The sequence below is a fragment of the Lithobates pipiens genome, unplaced genomic scaffold (assembly GCF_037356315.1).
Source record: "Lithobates pipiens isolate NorthernLeopardFrog02 unplaced genomic scaffold, aLitPip1_a1.2 Scaffold_16, whole genome shotgun sequence".
Classification (NCBI taxonomy): domain Eukaryota; kingdom Metazoa; phylum Chordata; class Amphibia; order Anura; family Ranidae; genus Lithobates; species Lithobates pipiens.
In genome coordinates, this window is record NW_027507748.1 from 149,839,219 (window position 1) to 149,852,576 (window position 13,358).

The 13,358-nt window shown below is 47.1% G+C and overlaps 1 protein-coding gene across 1 annotated transcript in view; it reads left to right on the forward strand.

Moving 5' to 3' along the window:
• Window positions 1–3,854: 3,854 nt before the first annotated feature.
• POM121 (POM121 transmembrane nucleoporin) overlaps window positions 3,855–13,358 on the forward strand; it is a 43,985-nt gene continuing 34,481 nt past the window's right edge. The window contains exons 1-3 of the mRNA XM_077480608.1: window positions 3,855–4,516; window positions 8,840–9,052; window positions 10,783–10,941. Coding sequence (XP_077336734.1) covers window positions 4,065–4,516; window positions 8,840–9,052; window positions 10,783–10,941 — 824 coding nt within the window. The 5' untranslated portion in view covers window positions 3,855–4,064. The remainder of the gene's footprint in view (window positions 4,517–8,839; window positions 9,053–10,782; window positions 10,942–13,358) is intronic.

The window sequence follows — 13,358 nt, forward strand, 5'->3', positions numbered from 1 at the left end:
ATCCTAGCAGCTGGGCTAATAGGGCCGGTAACCTAGTGCACCTGCTGACTAGGGGAGCTTCTGAATCCACCAACCACTGCCCAATTAATAACCTGTTCAGTGGTATACCTGGCCTGTAAGTAACTTTGTATCTACCAGGTCCCCTCTGAACGCTATATTCATCCCTACTAAATGTACCACAACTGGGCATGTAGGGAGAGGCTGGCAACCTACTGCTGCGATAACCACAGTGTCTCTGCTGTAAGAGGGAGCTGTGGCTGGTGGTTTTAGCAGTGGCGTCTGCGCTATTTGTATCCCGACCCCAAGTTCTGCACTGCACCAGTCAGTATATACACGGGGAAGGGGGAGCAATGGCCTACCTACCTCTTTCTCATCTGAGGTGGTTTAGGCACACTCGTTCCTCTGCACCACCTGTCCACCATACAGCTTCTCTGATGTAAGAGGGGCTGCAGCTGGTGATTTTAGCAGAAGCTTAAGGGCTATTTGAATCCAGACCCCAGGTGAGATCTCAAATGCCCAGAAACCCTCTGGCTGGAATTGGGGATTTTGCAGCTAATTTCCCACGGCAAAAGGAAAGTAAAGTATTCACCGTTGTCGTCTTCCTCTTTTTGCCACAGCCAGCGGGCTTGCTTTTCCATCCTTATGGTCCACACGCAAGGAGGATAGCCGCCAAAGTGCTCCCCCCCAACTGCTGTCCCCATAGGGAGGTGCTAGGTTAGGCTGTGTCCTGCACTGTACCAGTCAGTCAGTCTATATACATGGGGGGGGGGGCAATGCCTTCCATTCCTCATTCCCATCTTCATATCTGAGGTGGTTAAGGCAGACATCCACCGTAGTAAACTGGTGCCTCCTCGCTCTAGAGAAAGGAGGATGTGGGCGCCTGCTCCTACTGACTCTCAGCCTTCCCTCCTGGGTAAGAACGCCGCTGCCATTTTCCCGAAGTTTGAAAATGACGCGGGTGCTTGTTGCCACGCCCTCTCCGGCAGCCCACGCGAGCTACCGGGGACCCAGGAGTCGGGGACAAGATCCCCCTGGAAAGAACCGATGGCCAGCACCCCCGTCTGAACAGCCACCTGTACAGGTAAGGAGGGGGAGACAGGATAATGGCCCCTGAAGTTCTGGGTACACCACTGTACCCAGGGTCCTTCAGCTCTCAGGGGGGCTCTTCCAATTTCTGCTGCCCGCCCTGAGGAAAAGATAGGGGAACCCCCCAGGAAGGACAAGAATATCCTACCAGACCCAGAGGCTTCCCAGGCTTGTGGTCCGGCTCCCAGGGGGAGACCACCAGCCCCAGGCTTCGGGTCATTTGGAAAAAAAACAAACAGTTTCGCTGTGTAGGGAGAAACACAATCAAAAACTGAGGATCAAGGGGAAGGGTGGGGACTTAAAACAGCTGTCGATTGATTGTGTTTCCTGTAGGGAGGAGCCTCTCATCTCTCAAGTGTGCCGTCCTGGAAGATCACTTGAGAAAGATACGTTTACACTTGAATGAATGAACTCAACTCTGTGTGTAGAGTTCTCAGTTTAACCATTTAAAGACTAAATCTTTTCTGACACTTGTTGCTTACAAGTAACAGTTCTTTATTTTCTGCCAGAAAATCACTTAGACCCCCAAAAAATTATATATATTTTTTTAGCAGACATCCTAGGGAATAAAATAGCGGTTGTTGCAATATTTTATGTCACACTGCATTTGCGCAGAGGTCTTTCAAATGCAATTTTTTTGGGGAAAAAAAATACACTAAATGATTTAAAAAAAAATAAAACCTAAAACAGTAAAGTTAGCCCATTTTTTTATTCGTCCAAAAGTTTTGACTACCTGTTTTTATTTTATAGGCTGCTTTCACACTGGAGCGGGCAGGCGTTGATGGTAAAATGCTGCTAGTTTTAGCAGCGCTTTACCATCATTTTAGCGGTGCTATTCGGCTGCTAGTGGGTCGCATATAACCCAGCTAGCGGCCGAAGAAGAGGTTAAATGCGCCTGTGAAGCACCGCTGCTAAACTTCAGCAGTGGTGCCCATTAATATCAATGGGCAAGAGTGGTGGAGGAGCGGTATACACCACTTCAAACGTGCTGCTTGCAGGACTTTTTTTTAACATCTTGCCAGCGCATCGCCTCAGTGTGAAAGCGCTCTGTCTTTCACACAAACTGCAGGGGAGCCGTTTTGCAGGCACTTTACAGGCGCTATTTTTAGCCCAAAAGCGCCTAAAAAAACGCCCCGGTGGGAAAGGTGTCTGTTTTTTGGTTTTATGAGATGAAGGGGGATAAAAAAAAAAAAAATTGGCATCATATATCGCCCATTGTCCGCCATGATTTCTAAATATCGGCATCGGCCAGAGAAAAACCCATATCGGTCGACCTCTAATGTTTTTACACTGTGGGGACTCTCAAAATTTAGAGTTAGGACTTTAGATACTAGGGTGCTTTGACGGGGCTCTGTAGCTTACGCACGTACTTGCAAATGTGAGCAAACTATTTATAGCACCCTCCCTGACACAAAACTCAGGCTGATTTTATCACATCAGAAGTTATCAGGCTGATGACAGAAGAGCGGAGCAGGAGAAAGCCACGGGACATAGTGCTTTGAAGAGAGATAAGAAAACACTGCAGATATTATGTGCCCAGTTTAAATGTCATGAATCCAGTTTACATCCACTTTAAGGCTGCATTCACACCTGAGCGTAGCGTGTTTGAGCGTTTTTACCGGCGTTTTGTCACACGACAACGAGCGTTTTGTCACACTACAACGAGCGTTTTGTCACACTACAACACGCGACAACGAGCGTTTTTTAACTTCGGCGTTTTTTTTCAGCCAATAGGAAAAATATTTTTCAAGTGCTTATTTTTTCTTGAGCAGATACAGCGTCAAAACACCCGTAGAAACGCTCGTTGTCGCGCTAAACGCTCGAATCGAGCGTTTCCATTAGTTTCTATGGGAATGAAAACGCCCAAATCAGCCCAATTCGCGCGACAAAAAAGGGTCCGGAACTTGTTTGAGCTTCAGGCGTAGGGCTTCAGGCGACATGGAGTGGAGATGTGAACCATCTCCATTGAGAATAATGGATTTTTTCCCCTCCAGCGTTTTGTAGCTTCAGGCGTAGGGCTACAAAACGTTCAGGTGTGAACGGGCTGTAAGGACTCCTCACCGGCACCTGTTTGTGAAACTGGGCTTTTGGGGAGGAGCAAGTAACCAAATTAGACAAGTACCTGCTCCCACTTCCGCTATGGTCGCCTAGGCCAGGGATCTCCAAACTACAGCCCTCCAGCTGTACGGGAACTACACGTCCCATGAGGCATTGTAAAACTTTCACGGACATGACTAGGCATGATGGGAACTGTAGTTCCTGAACACCTGGAGGGCCATAGTTTGGAGACCCCTGACCTAGGCCAGTGATGGTGAACCTTGGCACCCATAGTAGAGATGGCGCTGCGGTCTGTGACTGGCTCCGAAGTCTTCTAGGAGAGGACACAGCATTGGGGTGAGTGCAGCGCTGGCCCATAGGACAGGTGAGTGTGTGTTTATTAAAAGTCAGCAGATATACTTTTTATAGCTGCTGACTTTTAATAAACAAATGAGTGGAACGCCACTTTAAGGGATGCTCCATGTAGGGTTCTTCCTTTGGTAGTACCCCATACTAAAAGGCACACAGACAGTATCTCCAGGGTTGGAGGGCTCACACACCTCTGTATACCTCACACCTTCCTCCCCCTCCACAGGTCTACACATTGTACACAACTTTCACTCATTATCAAGCAACCTCGCACTCTCTTGATCCTCACATGTGGCCAAATCTCTATTTCTGATTGGCTGAGGGGGAGCGCGCTCTTTGTCACATGACTTTCAGAGAATACAGACACCGAATCCAAAGCGGGGATCCAATAGACAGCCTGCGGAAGTGTCGTTCTTCTTCGGCTGACAAAGACAGGCTGCGGGAGTCCTTTTGAAATGAATTTGTGGGCGTGGCGTGGGCTAGTTGCCTGGTGACACGGGATGTGACGGCCAGGGGATAGCGGGCGCGGGGCAGGCTGGGTATTTAAGGCCTGGCGCGGCGCGCGGGGGATCATGTGTCCGTCCAGCGGGCACGGAGGAGGGTGGTGGGTAAGGTTGAAGCGGGCGCTCCGGGCCTGGCGGAGTCAGGAGGTGCAGCCGGTGCTTCTGCTCGTGCCCGCGGCCCTGCTTCTCCTCCTAGTGCTCTACTTCTTCCCTGTGCTCAGCGCTCTGGGGCTGTGTGCGGCCGGCGCCTGGTTTTACTACAGCTCCTCAGGGACAGCCGTGTGGCGGCAGCTGACGGGAGGAGGAGCACCGGGGAGGCGGCAGAGGCCTGTGGGATATAGAAGGCAGAGGGAGCCAGGCTTGAAGTGGACTCCTGCCTCTTTGCTGTTACTCATGGGCAGCTATCTGGGCAAGCAGGACCCTCCGGCCCGGGCAATTGGCAGAGGAAGCAGGGAGCTGAAGGAGAGGTTATCCAGACCTAACCCGGCTGTGCCAACCCCTGCCAGGCGACTGTCTTTCAGGTAGGTATTTTCTTGCATGTCTCCTGTATGTGCATTCCAGGGGGGTGCATGGTTAACATAATTGAAAGGGTTCGTTTAAAAAAACAAACATATACTTCCACTGTGCAGCTTCTCTTGCACAGAGTGGCCCCGAACTTGCTCTTTTGGGGTCCCTGGTGGCTCTGCCTCTTATCAGATAACCCCCTAGGAGAAGGGGGGGGGGGGGGTTTACCTTGTGGGCATGCACTTGAGTCCATCATATCCATAGAGGCCCAATGCAGGACTCAGTCCCAGCACCCATGTCATTGTATTCGCTTGAAGGCAGCGGGAGCCAATGGCTGCGCTGCTATCAATCAATCCAACCAAGAGCTGAGAACCGCTGGCAGAGAGCCAGTGGGTCAAGTTCTAGGGCTCAGGTAAATAAAACCTTAATACATAGGATGCTTTCAAGTTAAAAAAAAAAAAACATGCCTTTACAACCCCTTTAAAGTTTAGCCATGCAAGGCCTCCTTCACATGCGGACATTGCATACATGTCCTAGGCAGGGCTGTGTTTTACTGTCATGGGGGGGGGGGGGGGGCACAGATGTTGGAGTGTAACCACCATGCTAGGAGTTCTCAACCTATGGAAGCCCATGCGCTGGGATTACTGAGGGGCACAGATTGAGATCAGCAGAACTAGTGTGCATGGAGCTGGCAGTGGGGGGAAGCAGGCGGCCATGGAGGGAATCCATTAGACATGATGCCAAGTGCACTTCACCTGGGACCTTTCTAAAAGCCTGAAGCGGAATTGGTATATTAAACATCACATACGCTGCACTTTTGCAATGGCCATATTAGCACTTAAAGGGAGTTTTTGGGCTGTTTTCATACTGATGCACAGGTGCAATACACTGAGCCATAGACTTCTATTTCCTGTGGGTTTGGTGCACTTTCATAACATGCAACACACTTGCAAGGTGTAATAGATGTCAATGGCTCAGTGCAGTTAACCCAGGAGGGGCGGGGGGTAGGGGGAGCGGGGTCACTTGCATGGAATAGGCTGGTAGCCCTTTAGTTTTTCCCAGTTGGGATTTGTCTGTTTTACAGGGTCTGACAGTGCCTTTTGAACCCTTACAGGAAGCAGCTTTAAAGCGGAGGTCCACCCTAAAGTGGACCTTCCGCTCATTGGAATCCTCCCCCCCCCCTCCGGCGCCACAATTGGCACCTTTCAGGGGGGAGGGGGGTGCAGGTACCTGTACAGTACAGGTATCTGCATCCACTTCCGGGATAGCTCTCTGCGCAAAGGGGCGTAGATAACGCCCCTTTCCGAAAGTCCCCCGCTGCCTGCTGTTAAACACACAGATCCCGGGGGCAGCGGGACCATCCTTATTGCGCGACTCGCGCATGCGCAGTAGGGAACCGGGAAATGAAGCCGAAAGGCTCCACTTCCTGATTCCCATACCCAAGATGGCGGCGGCAGCACCCGAGAGACGATCGAGAGATCGGCTTCGGGTGCCGACATCGCGGGCGCGCTGGACAGGTAAGTGTCACTATTTTAAAAGTCAGCAGCTGCAGTATTTGTAGCTGCTGGCTAAAAAAAAAAAACGCGGACTCCCGCTTTAAAGAGCTTAGTTCTTAGAAAACACATTTTTCTGGTAGCTATCACGTTCAGAGTCAGTGAGCTTCAGGCCCTGATGGTCACAGAACCCTCTCTACAGGTTTTTTCAGACCAGTTTAATCCTTCAAACAGATCCAGCATTTCTGCTTAAAGGTTTCTTCAACTTTTAACTGTTCACAAGATAGTCTTCCCACTTTCTCCTCAGCTCCGGACAATCCCAGGAGAAGAGGCTTTCCACATACTGCATGTGAGGAGATGCCGGCTACGCTTTCTAAGGGCCGGTTCACACAGCGAGGCGCGGCAAGGCGTCTCCGACTTGCCTCGCCGCGACCTGCGGGGACCTCAGCGGCGACTTGCAGAGGACTTCTGTATAGAAGTCAATGCAAGTCGCCCAGAAGTAGTACAGGAACCTTTTTTCTGAGTCGGAGCGACTCGAGTCGCTCCTCTCAGAACGGTTCCATTGTACAGAACGGGGGCGACTTGCGGGAGCGAGGCGAGGCGAGCCGTGTCGCCTCGCTGTGTGAACCGGCCCTAACCGTTGCCAAATAATTTTGAAAAATCAAATGCTTTCAGATTCACATAAATGGGGGGTGCTTCCAAAAGCACTCTGGGCAGTTGGCTTAAATGGGCAATCATGGAGGCCTACAAAGCTAAGGGAGCAATGCACCTCTCAGACATTGCTACTCATTCTATGAGATCAAAGGCAGTTTCCTGGGCCAAAAAGTATGCAAGGTTGCCACATGGTCCAACATCGAACTTCTCGACCTTTCTCTCTGACATTCTAGGCTGGACCTACTGTCCGCCACAGATCAAGCCTTTGGCAGGAATGTACTGCAGGCAGTGGTCCTACCCTAGGGTAAGTTTCTTGTATCCTCCTCCAAGGTTGTCCTGTAAGGCGATTTGAGAGACTTGGTTAGACTTACCGGTGACAATATTGCTAACAGCCTTTCAGGGCAACCGTTACTTCCCTCCCTTTTTATCTTAGTGGTTTTAAGTATCTATCATGGTGGTTTGGCTTTCTGTGCTTTGTTTTCCAGTATGTTGGTGACCACACAATAAGCCATGGTGGAAGAGGGATTTAAAGGCTGCATGGCTGTCCTGAAAGGCTATTAGACTTACTGTCACGTTTTAAGTATTTTCATTACAATGGCATTTTGTGATTATATTTAACTGATGGAGAATCTTGCGTCAGCTATCGAAAATAAAAGGCGGCACCATAAAGATTTTCATGAATGCTTTCACGTTCTCCAAGACTACCACTCTTACCTCCCTAAACTAATTTGTAAAGGCTCCTTTTTTTTTTACAAAAAAACATGCCTGCACGCTTGCCTGCTCTGTGCAAGGGTTTTGCACAGAGCGGCTCCTTCTATTTGGGTGCCCCCACGGAGAGATACTTTCCATGGGGGTGCCTGTGTGGCCTCCAAGTCCTGCTGCTGTGTCCATTGACAGCAGAACTCGGCCCTGCTCCCGTGTCACAGAATTTTGACAGCAGCAGGAGCTAATGGTTCCTGCTATCTATCCAATGAGGGCCCGAGACAGCAGCTGAGCTCGTGCTCATCGCTGGAACAATTGGGTTCAGTTAAGAAAAAAAGGGGGGGGCAGCTCAGGTTTTTTACCTTAATGCATTAAGGTGAATAACTTGAGGGTTTACAACCCTTTAATTACTACATCTTGTACCCTAATATTTAGGGATTTCTTTTGACTCATCTTATCTCCTGACGTCTGTCTTTAAGTGGCTTGTCTGTTCTCCAACATTCCCCTGCTCCTCTAAACTCTTACCTGCTTCCTCTCCTGATTCTGTGCTGTCCAGCCTGCTGCACCAGTCTGTCCACAAACCCCCTCCCCTCCCCTCCCGGTCTCAAAGCAGGCAACAGCAGAAGCCATTGGCTCTTGATGCTGTCAAACCCATGTGGGGGGGGAAGACCAAGACTTACTGATGCTGTTTGTCTGGGCGCACACAGCACGGATCAGAAGTGCGCTCACATGGTTGCCCCCTTCAAAACAAGGCTTACTGATGGGGCATCTGCAGGAAGGAGTGGAGAGTGCCAGTGGGGGGACTCCAGAAGAGGTGTTAGGGCCGGTTCACACTGCGGGCGATGCGAGGCGACACCGACTTGCCTCGCCGCGACCTCAGCGGCGATTTGCAAATGACTTCTGTATAGAAGTCAATGCAAGTCGCCCAGAAGTAGTACAGGAACCTTTTTTCTGAGTCGGAGCGACTCGAGTCGCTCCTCTCAGAACGGTTCCATTGTACAGAACGGGGGCGACTTGTCAGATCGCGGCGAGGCAAGTCGTGTCGCCTCGCATCGCCCGCAGTGTGAACCGGCCCTAAAGGGGACACTCAGTGCAATACCATTGCGCAGAGCAGCAAAGTATAACATTGTTTTACTTTAATGAGAAAATTATTTGGCCTTTGCAATCACTTTAACTTGTGTTTTCCAAGCGCATCACACTTTGTATAGCTGCATGTGAACAAAAGCACTCTTGGCTGTATCTGTAGAGAATATTATATTTTAGTCACCTGGGGCTGTCTTACCTGTGACAATAGGGAACAAACGTGTCAAAACAAATTACGTTTTGGCATGCAACAGCATAGACTAATATTTGACTCTGTAATCCTTTTGCTATTGTCAAGTATTTGACTTTTTAGAAGTAAAAATGTAATTCTATAATTTGATTCTCTGCTTTGGTATGTTTGCAAGTTCTTATGGTGTGGTGTTTTTTTGTTTTTTTTTCTCTCTGCAGAGAGACACCTGGGCTATCCAGTCGGGCTTTTTTGAGCCCACGTAGACGTTACCCAATCCATCAACCGCAGTACAGTATGCCTGGTTCTCTTCCTACTGTGTATTTTGATGGATATCAGAAAAAATGCTTGCTTTCACCAAAGTCTTCTCTGGTACGCAGTCCTGTTACTGTGAAAATTGCACGACCAGACCCAAAAAGCTCTCGTTCACCGGTGTAAGTAATATATCTATAAGCATCCATTGTGTTTTTAGTATTGCAGCTGTAGAATAAGAATGAGGTTTTTGCTGTCCTAGTTCATTGCTGTCAGGAGCAAATAACATAATTTTAGCTCTAAACTCCAGCCTTGCTGTCAATCTTGCACAGATGTATAGGCAACACAAAACAGAGGGCACTCCGACCTAGTGCGTTTAACCTAAGAATATAGCTTTTTTTTTTTTTTTTTTTTTGTAAAAAGTTGTAACCATTATGGCGACAATTGCATCAAAGCTCATCACAAAAAAAAGCACCATCCAGGCCACAGTGCATCACAATGCGTGACAGAACAAACGAAGATCCAATAGACTTACTAATTTTGATGACTAGCCTCTTCCTCAGAGCATGGCTCTAGTTATCTCTGGGCCCACTCTCAAGCACAGGAGATTGTTTTTCTACACAGATGTATAGGTTTCTTGCCTGTACTGAAATTGACTGCTCTGTTCTCACTGCATACTGTGGTCCTCTTAGGCTAGCCATATATTATACAATTTACTTGTACACTATTTCTTTAGATTTAACAAAACCATATAATATGTCAGACCTAAACACTCTGACTTTATATGCAATCAGGCAGGCCTTGCACTACATAGTTGAAGGCCAATCTAAAGGAAATTTTATAATGTATGGCCAGCTTTACAGTGTGCAGTAGATGTTGCAGCAAGTCTGGTAGAGCCCACTTATTTCCTGGCTGGAGGATGCCCTGCATCGTTCAGCCCGACTGTCTCTGACCCTCCCTTTTTTATTGTATTTCAGTTTTTCAATCATTGAAGCTCACTATCACATGTAGGTGTTGCCTAGGGTAGTCTACATGCAAATGCAGCCTGCTAGGAATGCTCAGTCTTCCAGATGGCATCCACAGGTCAAGACGCTTAGATATTTGCATACCTTCCAAAACCTGGTCACTGCTTGTATCAGGGGCTGAGGGCTCTTGAGTATTGAGACAGTGCTGTGAAGGTTTTCCGAAGACTATGTACAGCTCCCTGACTGGGCAAATTCTTTATTTTGGCAATGCATTGCATTTTTGTGCATTAAATCTAACTTTAGTGCATTTTTACTGAAATATTGCACCTTTGTGCAAATATTAAGGGACATAAACAATTGTAACTAAAATACCATTTTATTCTCCAGAGTCACTGCTTTCACTACTCTTCTGGCCTAAAATTATATTTTAAACATGTTAAACTGGCAGGTACAGGGATCAGTCAATAACATTTTATGTGGTTAATCAATATGACACTAGAAAATACAGAACTGAAAGCATAGCTTTGTGGTCTTCAGTCACCGACATTCTGGTGGCCTTGCTGTAAATATCAGCATGATGCACCACATTGTGCATTTATGGTTGCAGATGGAGCATAAAACACTCTTTATACATTGGCAAGATTGCTCACATCTAGATCTTTGACTAGCTAGAAACCTAGGACTAAAAACTAGTTAGGATGCCCATGCACACAGGTTATGCAGTATGTCCAAGTGCTTCTGTTTGGAAGGGCACGTTTCTCACAAGCAACCATTTTGAAAATGTAATCCTAGTAATATTGGAAAATTTACAAAATACAGTTGTACAATACTATGCTAGCTTTTTCAGAAATATTGACCAACATATGCACCATTTCAATCTGTCATCCCCTTTGAACAGGAAGCCTGTTCACTTGACGTTGATTTTCTTGGCTTTTCTTCCACTCTAGCCTGGATAACCTGCTCTCTCCAGGGCCAGCATCTCCACTGGTTCAGTGTGTACCAGATCCATGTGCAAAAGAAACTGTACTCAATGCCATCAGAGAAAGCAGGAAACGGATGAACAAAGATGAGCACAATACAACTGGAGGATTAGAAAACAAGAGAAGGTAAGACTATTAAAAATGAAAGCTCTTCGCGGTACATTTATTTTTTTTTTTTTTTTTTTTTTCCCAGGTCTGGTGTAATAATCAAACGTTGGCGGTAACTGGAGGTCAGCATTTTGCAAAATATTGGACAGAAAGCTACTGTTATGAATAGGTTTTTAGCTGGTAGGAAATTGGATACATGCAAAATGTGTACGGAATCTACACCGATCAGCCATAGGTTTATGAAAACGCCCACTTAATATTGAGTAGATCCCTTCTGCTGACAAAACATCTGACCCTTCGAGGCATGGATGCTACTAAACCTCCTGAAGGTTTTCTTGTTTGGGAGCCACAACTGCATAATTGTCAGTTGAAGTGACGCAGTGCCGAATCGCAAAAAGAGCTCTGATCAGGAAGGGGGTAAATTCTTCCAGGACTGAAGTGGTTAAACCCTTGAACAATTTTTGCTATGCAGCAGGGCGCATTCTCCTGCTGAGTCCACTGCCTTTAGGGAATATGGTTTCCATGAAGAGGTCTACTTGGGCAGCAAAAATGGTAGGTGGTACATGTCAAGTAACATCCGCATCAATGTCAACACCAAAGGTTTCCCAGAAGAACAATGCCCAAAGCATTACATTGTATCTGCTGGCTTGCCTTCCCATACTGCTGCCTTATGCCAGGTAAGCAATGTGGCCCGACTATCCACATGATGTAAAGAGAGCCATTCATCCGACAAGGCCACTTTTTTTTTCCATTGATCCTTGGTCCAGTTCTGGTGCTTATATGCTCACTGTAGGCTTATTTGGCTGTGGACATGGGACATCCTGACTGGTCTGCAGCTACACTACCCCATGCACAACAAACTGCAGTATCCATTTTTCTGCTTTCAACATGTCAACCTCAACTTTTAGGTGTTGTAACAAGATAATGGGTTATAGTCACTTAAAGCGATTCTTCACCCAAAAGGGGAAGTTCCGCTAATCTGATTCTCCTCCCGCCTCCGGTGCCACAATCAGCACCTTTCAGGTGGGAGGGGGTGCAGTTACCTGGATAATCCAGGTATCTGCACCCACTTCCGGGCAGACCGCCGCAGACACAGTTCCCAGGACACAGCGGGGGATCTGAAGAGACGCACAGCACGACTCGCGCATGCGCAGTAGGGAACCGGGCAGTGAAGCCGCCATGCTTCACTTCCTGATTCCCTGACAGAGGATGGCGGTGGCAGCAGCGAGACGAGCGATCGCTCGTCATCTGCCGCCGACATCGCTGGACCCTGGGACAGGTAAGTGATTTTATTAAGTCAGCAGCTGCAAGATTAGTAGCTGCTGGCTTTTAACATTTTTTTTTTATTTATTTTAGGTGCAGAACCACTAACTTGTCAGTAATCACGTTATGGCTGATTGGTGTACCATTTATTTATTTTCTTGCAAATCTTTCACTTTTGTGTTTAACCACTTGCCTACAGGGCACTTGCACCCCCTTCCTGCCCAAGCCGTTTTTCTGCACCAAAAAAAAAATTTGCTTGTTTTCTTCACACAAATGGAGCTTTCTTTGAGTGGTATTTAATCACTACTGGATTTTTTTTTATTTACAAAAAAGACCAAAACTTGTGTTTCTGTCAGTAATTTTTCATCTTCACTGATGAGGTGGCACTGATTGGCATCGCTGGTGGGCACTGATTGTCGACACTTTTGTAATCGGGGCACTGATCAGTGCCCTGATTACATTCCTAGATGCCCCCCCTGCGCTGGGATGCCGCTGCTCAGCTCTCCTCACATGGTCAGTGAGGTGAGCCAGTTACCATTTACATGTGACTGGCTCTGATTGGACATGGTTAAGAGAACCTTATGCCTGGCTGCTTTTTGATATACTATATCAGTACCAACATTTCTGAATTTTGCAAGCTCTGATGTATCTGAATATAAAAGCGCATGCAGGCCCATTGTGATGCTTTGTCACAAGTGGAACACAAATATCTCCTTCACCGTTGAGGCACAATGATTCAACAATTTATAGCAAAACACCAATAAGCACTTTAGCTTAAGGTGTCATTTAAGTTTGGTATTTTGTTGTCAAGAAACAATGTTTCTTAATTTAAAAATTTTGCTTGTCTGTATATAAATTTTATTTTATTTTTCTTCCCCCCCCCCCCCACTAACTTGTCAGTAATCACGTTATGGCTGATTGGTGTACCATTTATTTATTTTCTTGCAAATCTTTCACTTTTGTGTTTAACCACTTGCCTACAGGGCACTTGCACCCCCTTCCTGCCCAAGCCGTTTTTCTGCACCAAAAAAAAAATTTGCTTGTTTTCTTCACACAAATGGAGCTTTCTTTGAGTGGTATTTAATCACTACTGGATTTTTTTTTATTTACAAAAAAGACCAAAACTTGTGTTTCTGTCAGTAATTTTTCATCTTCACTGATGAGGTGGCACT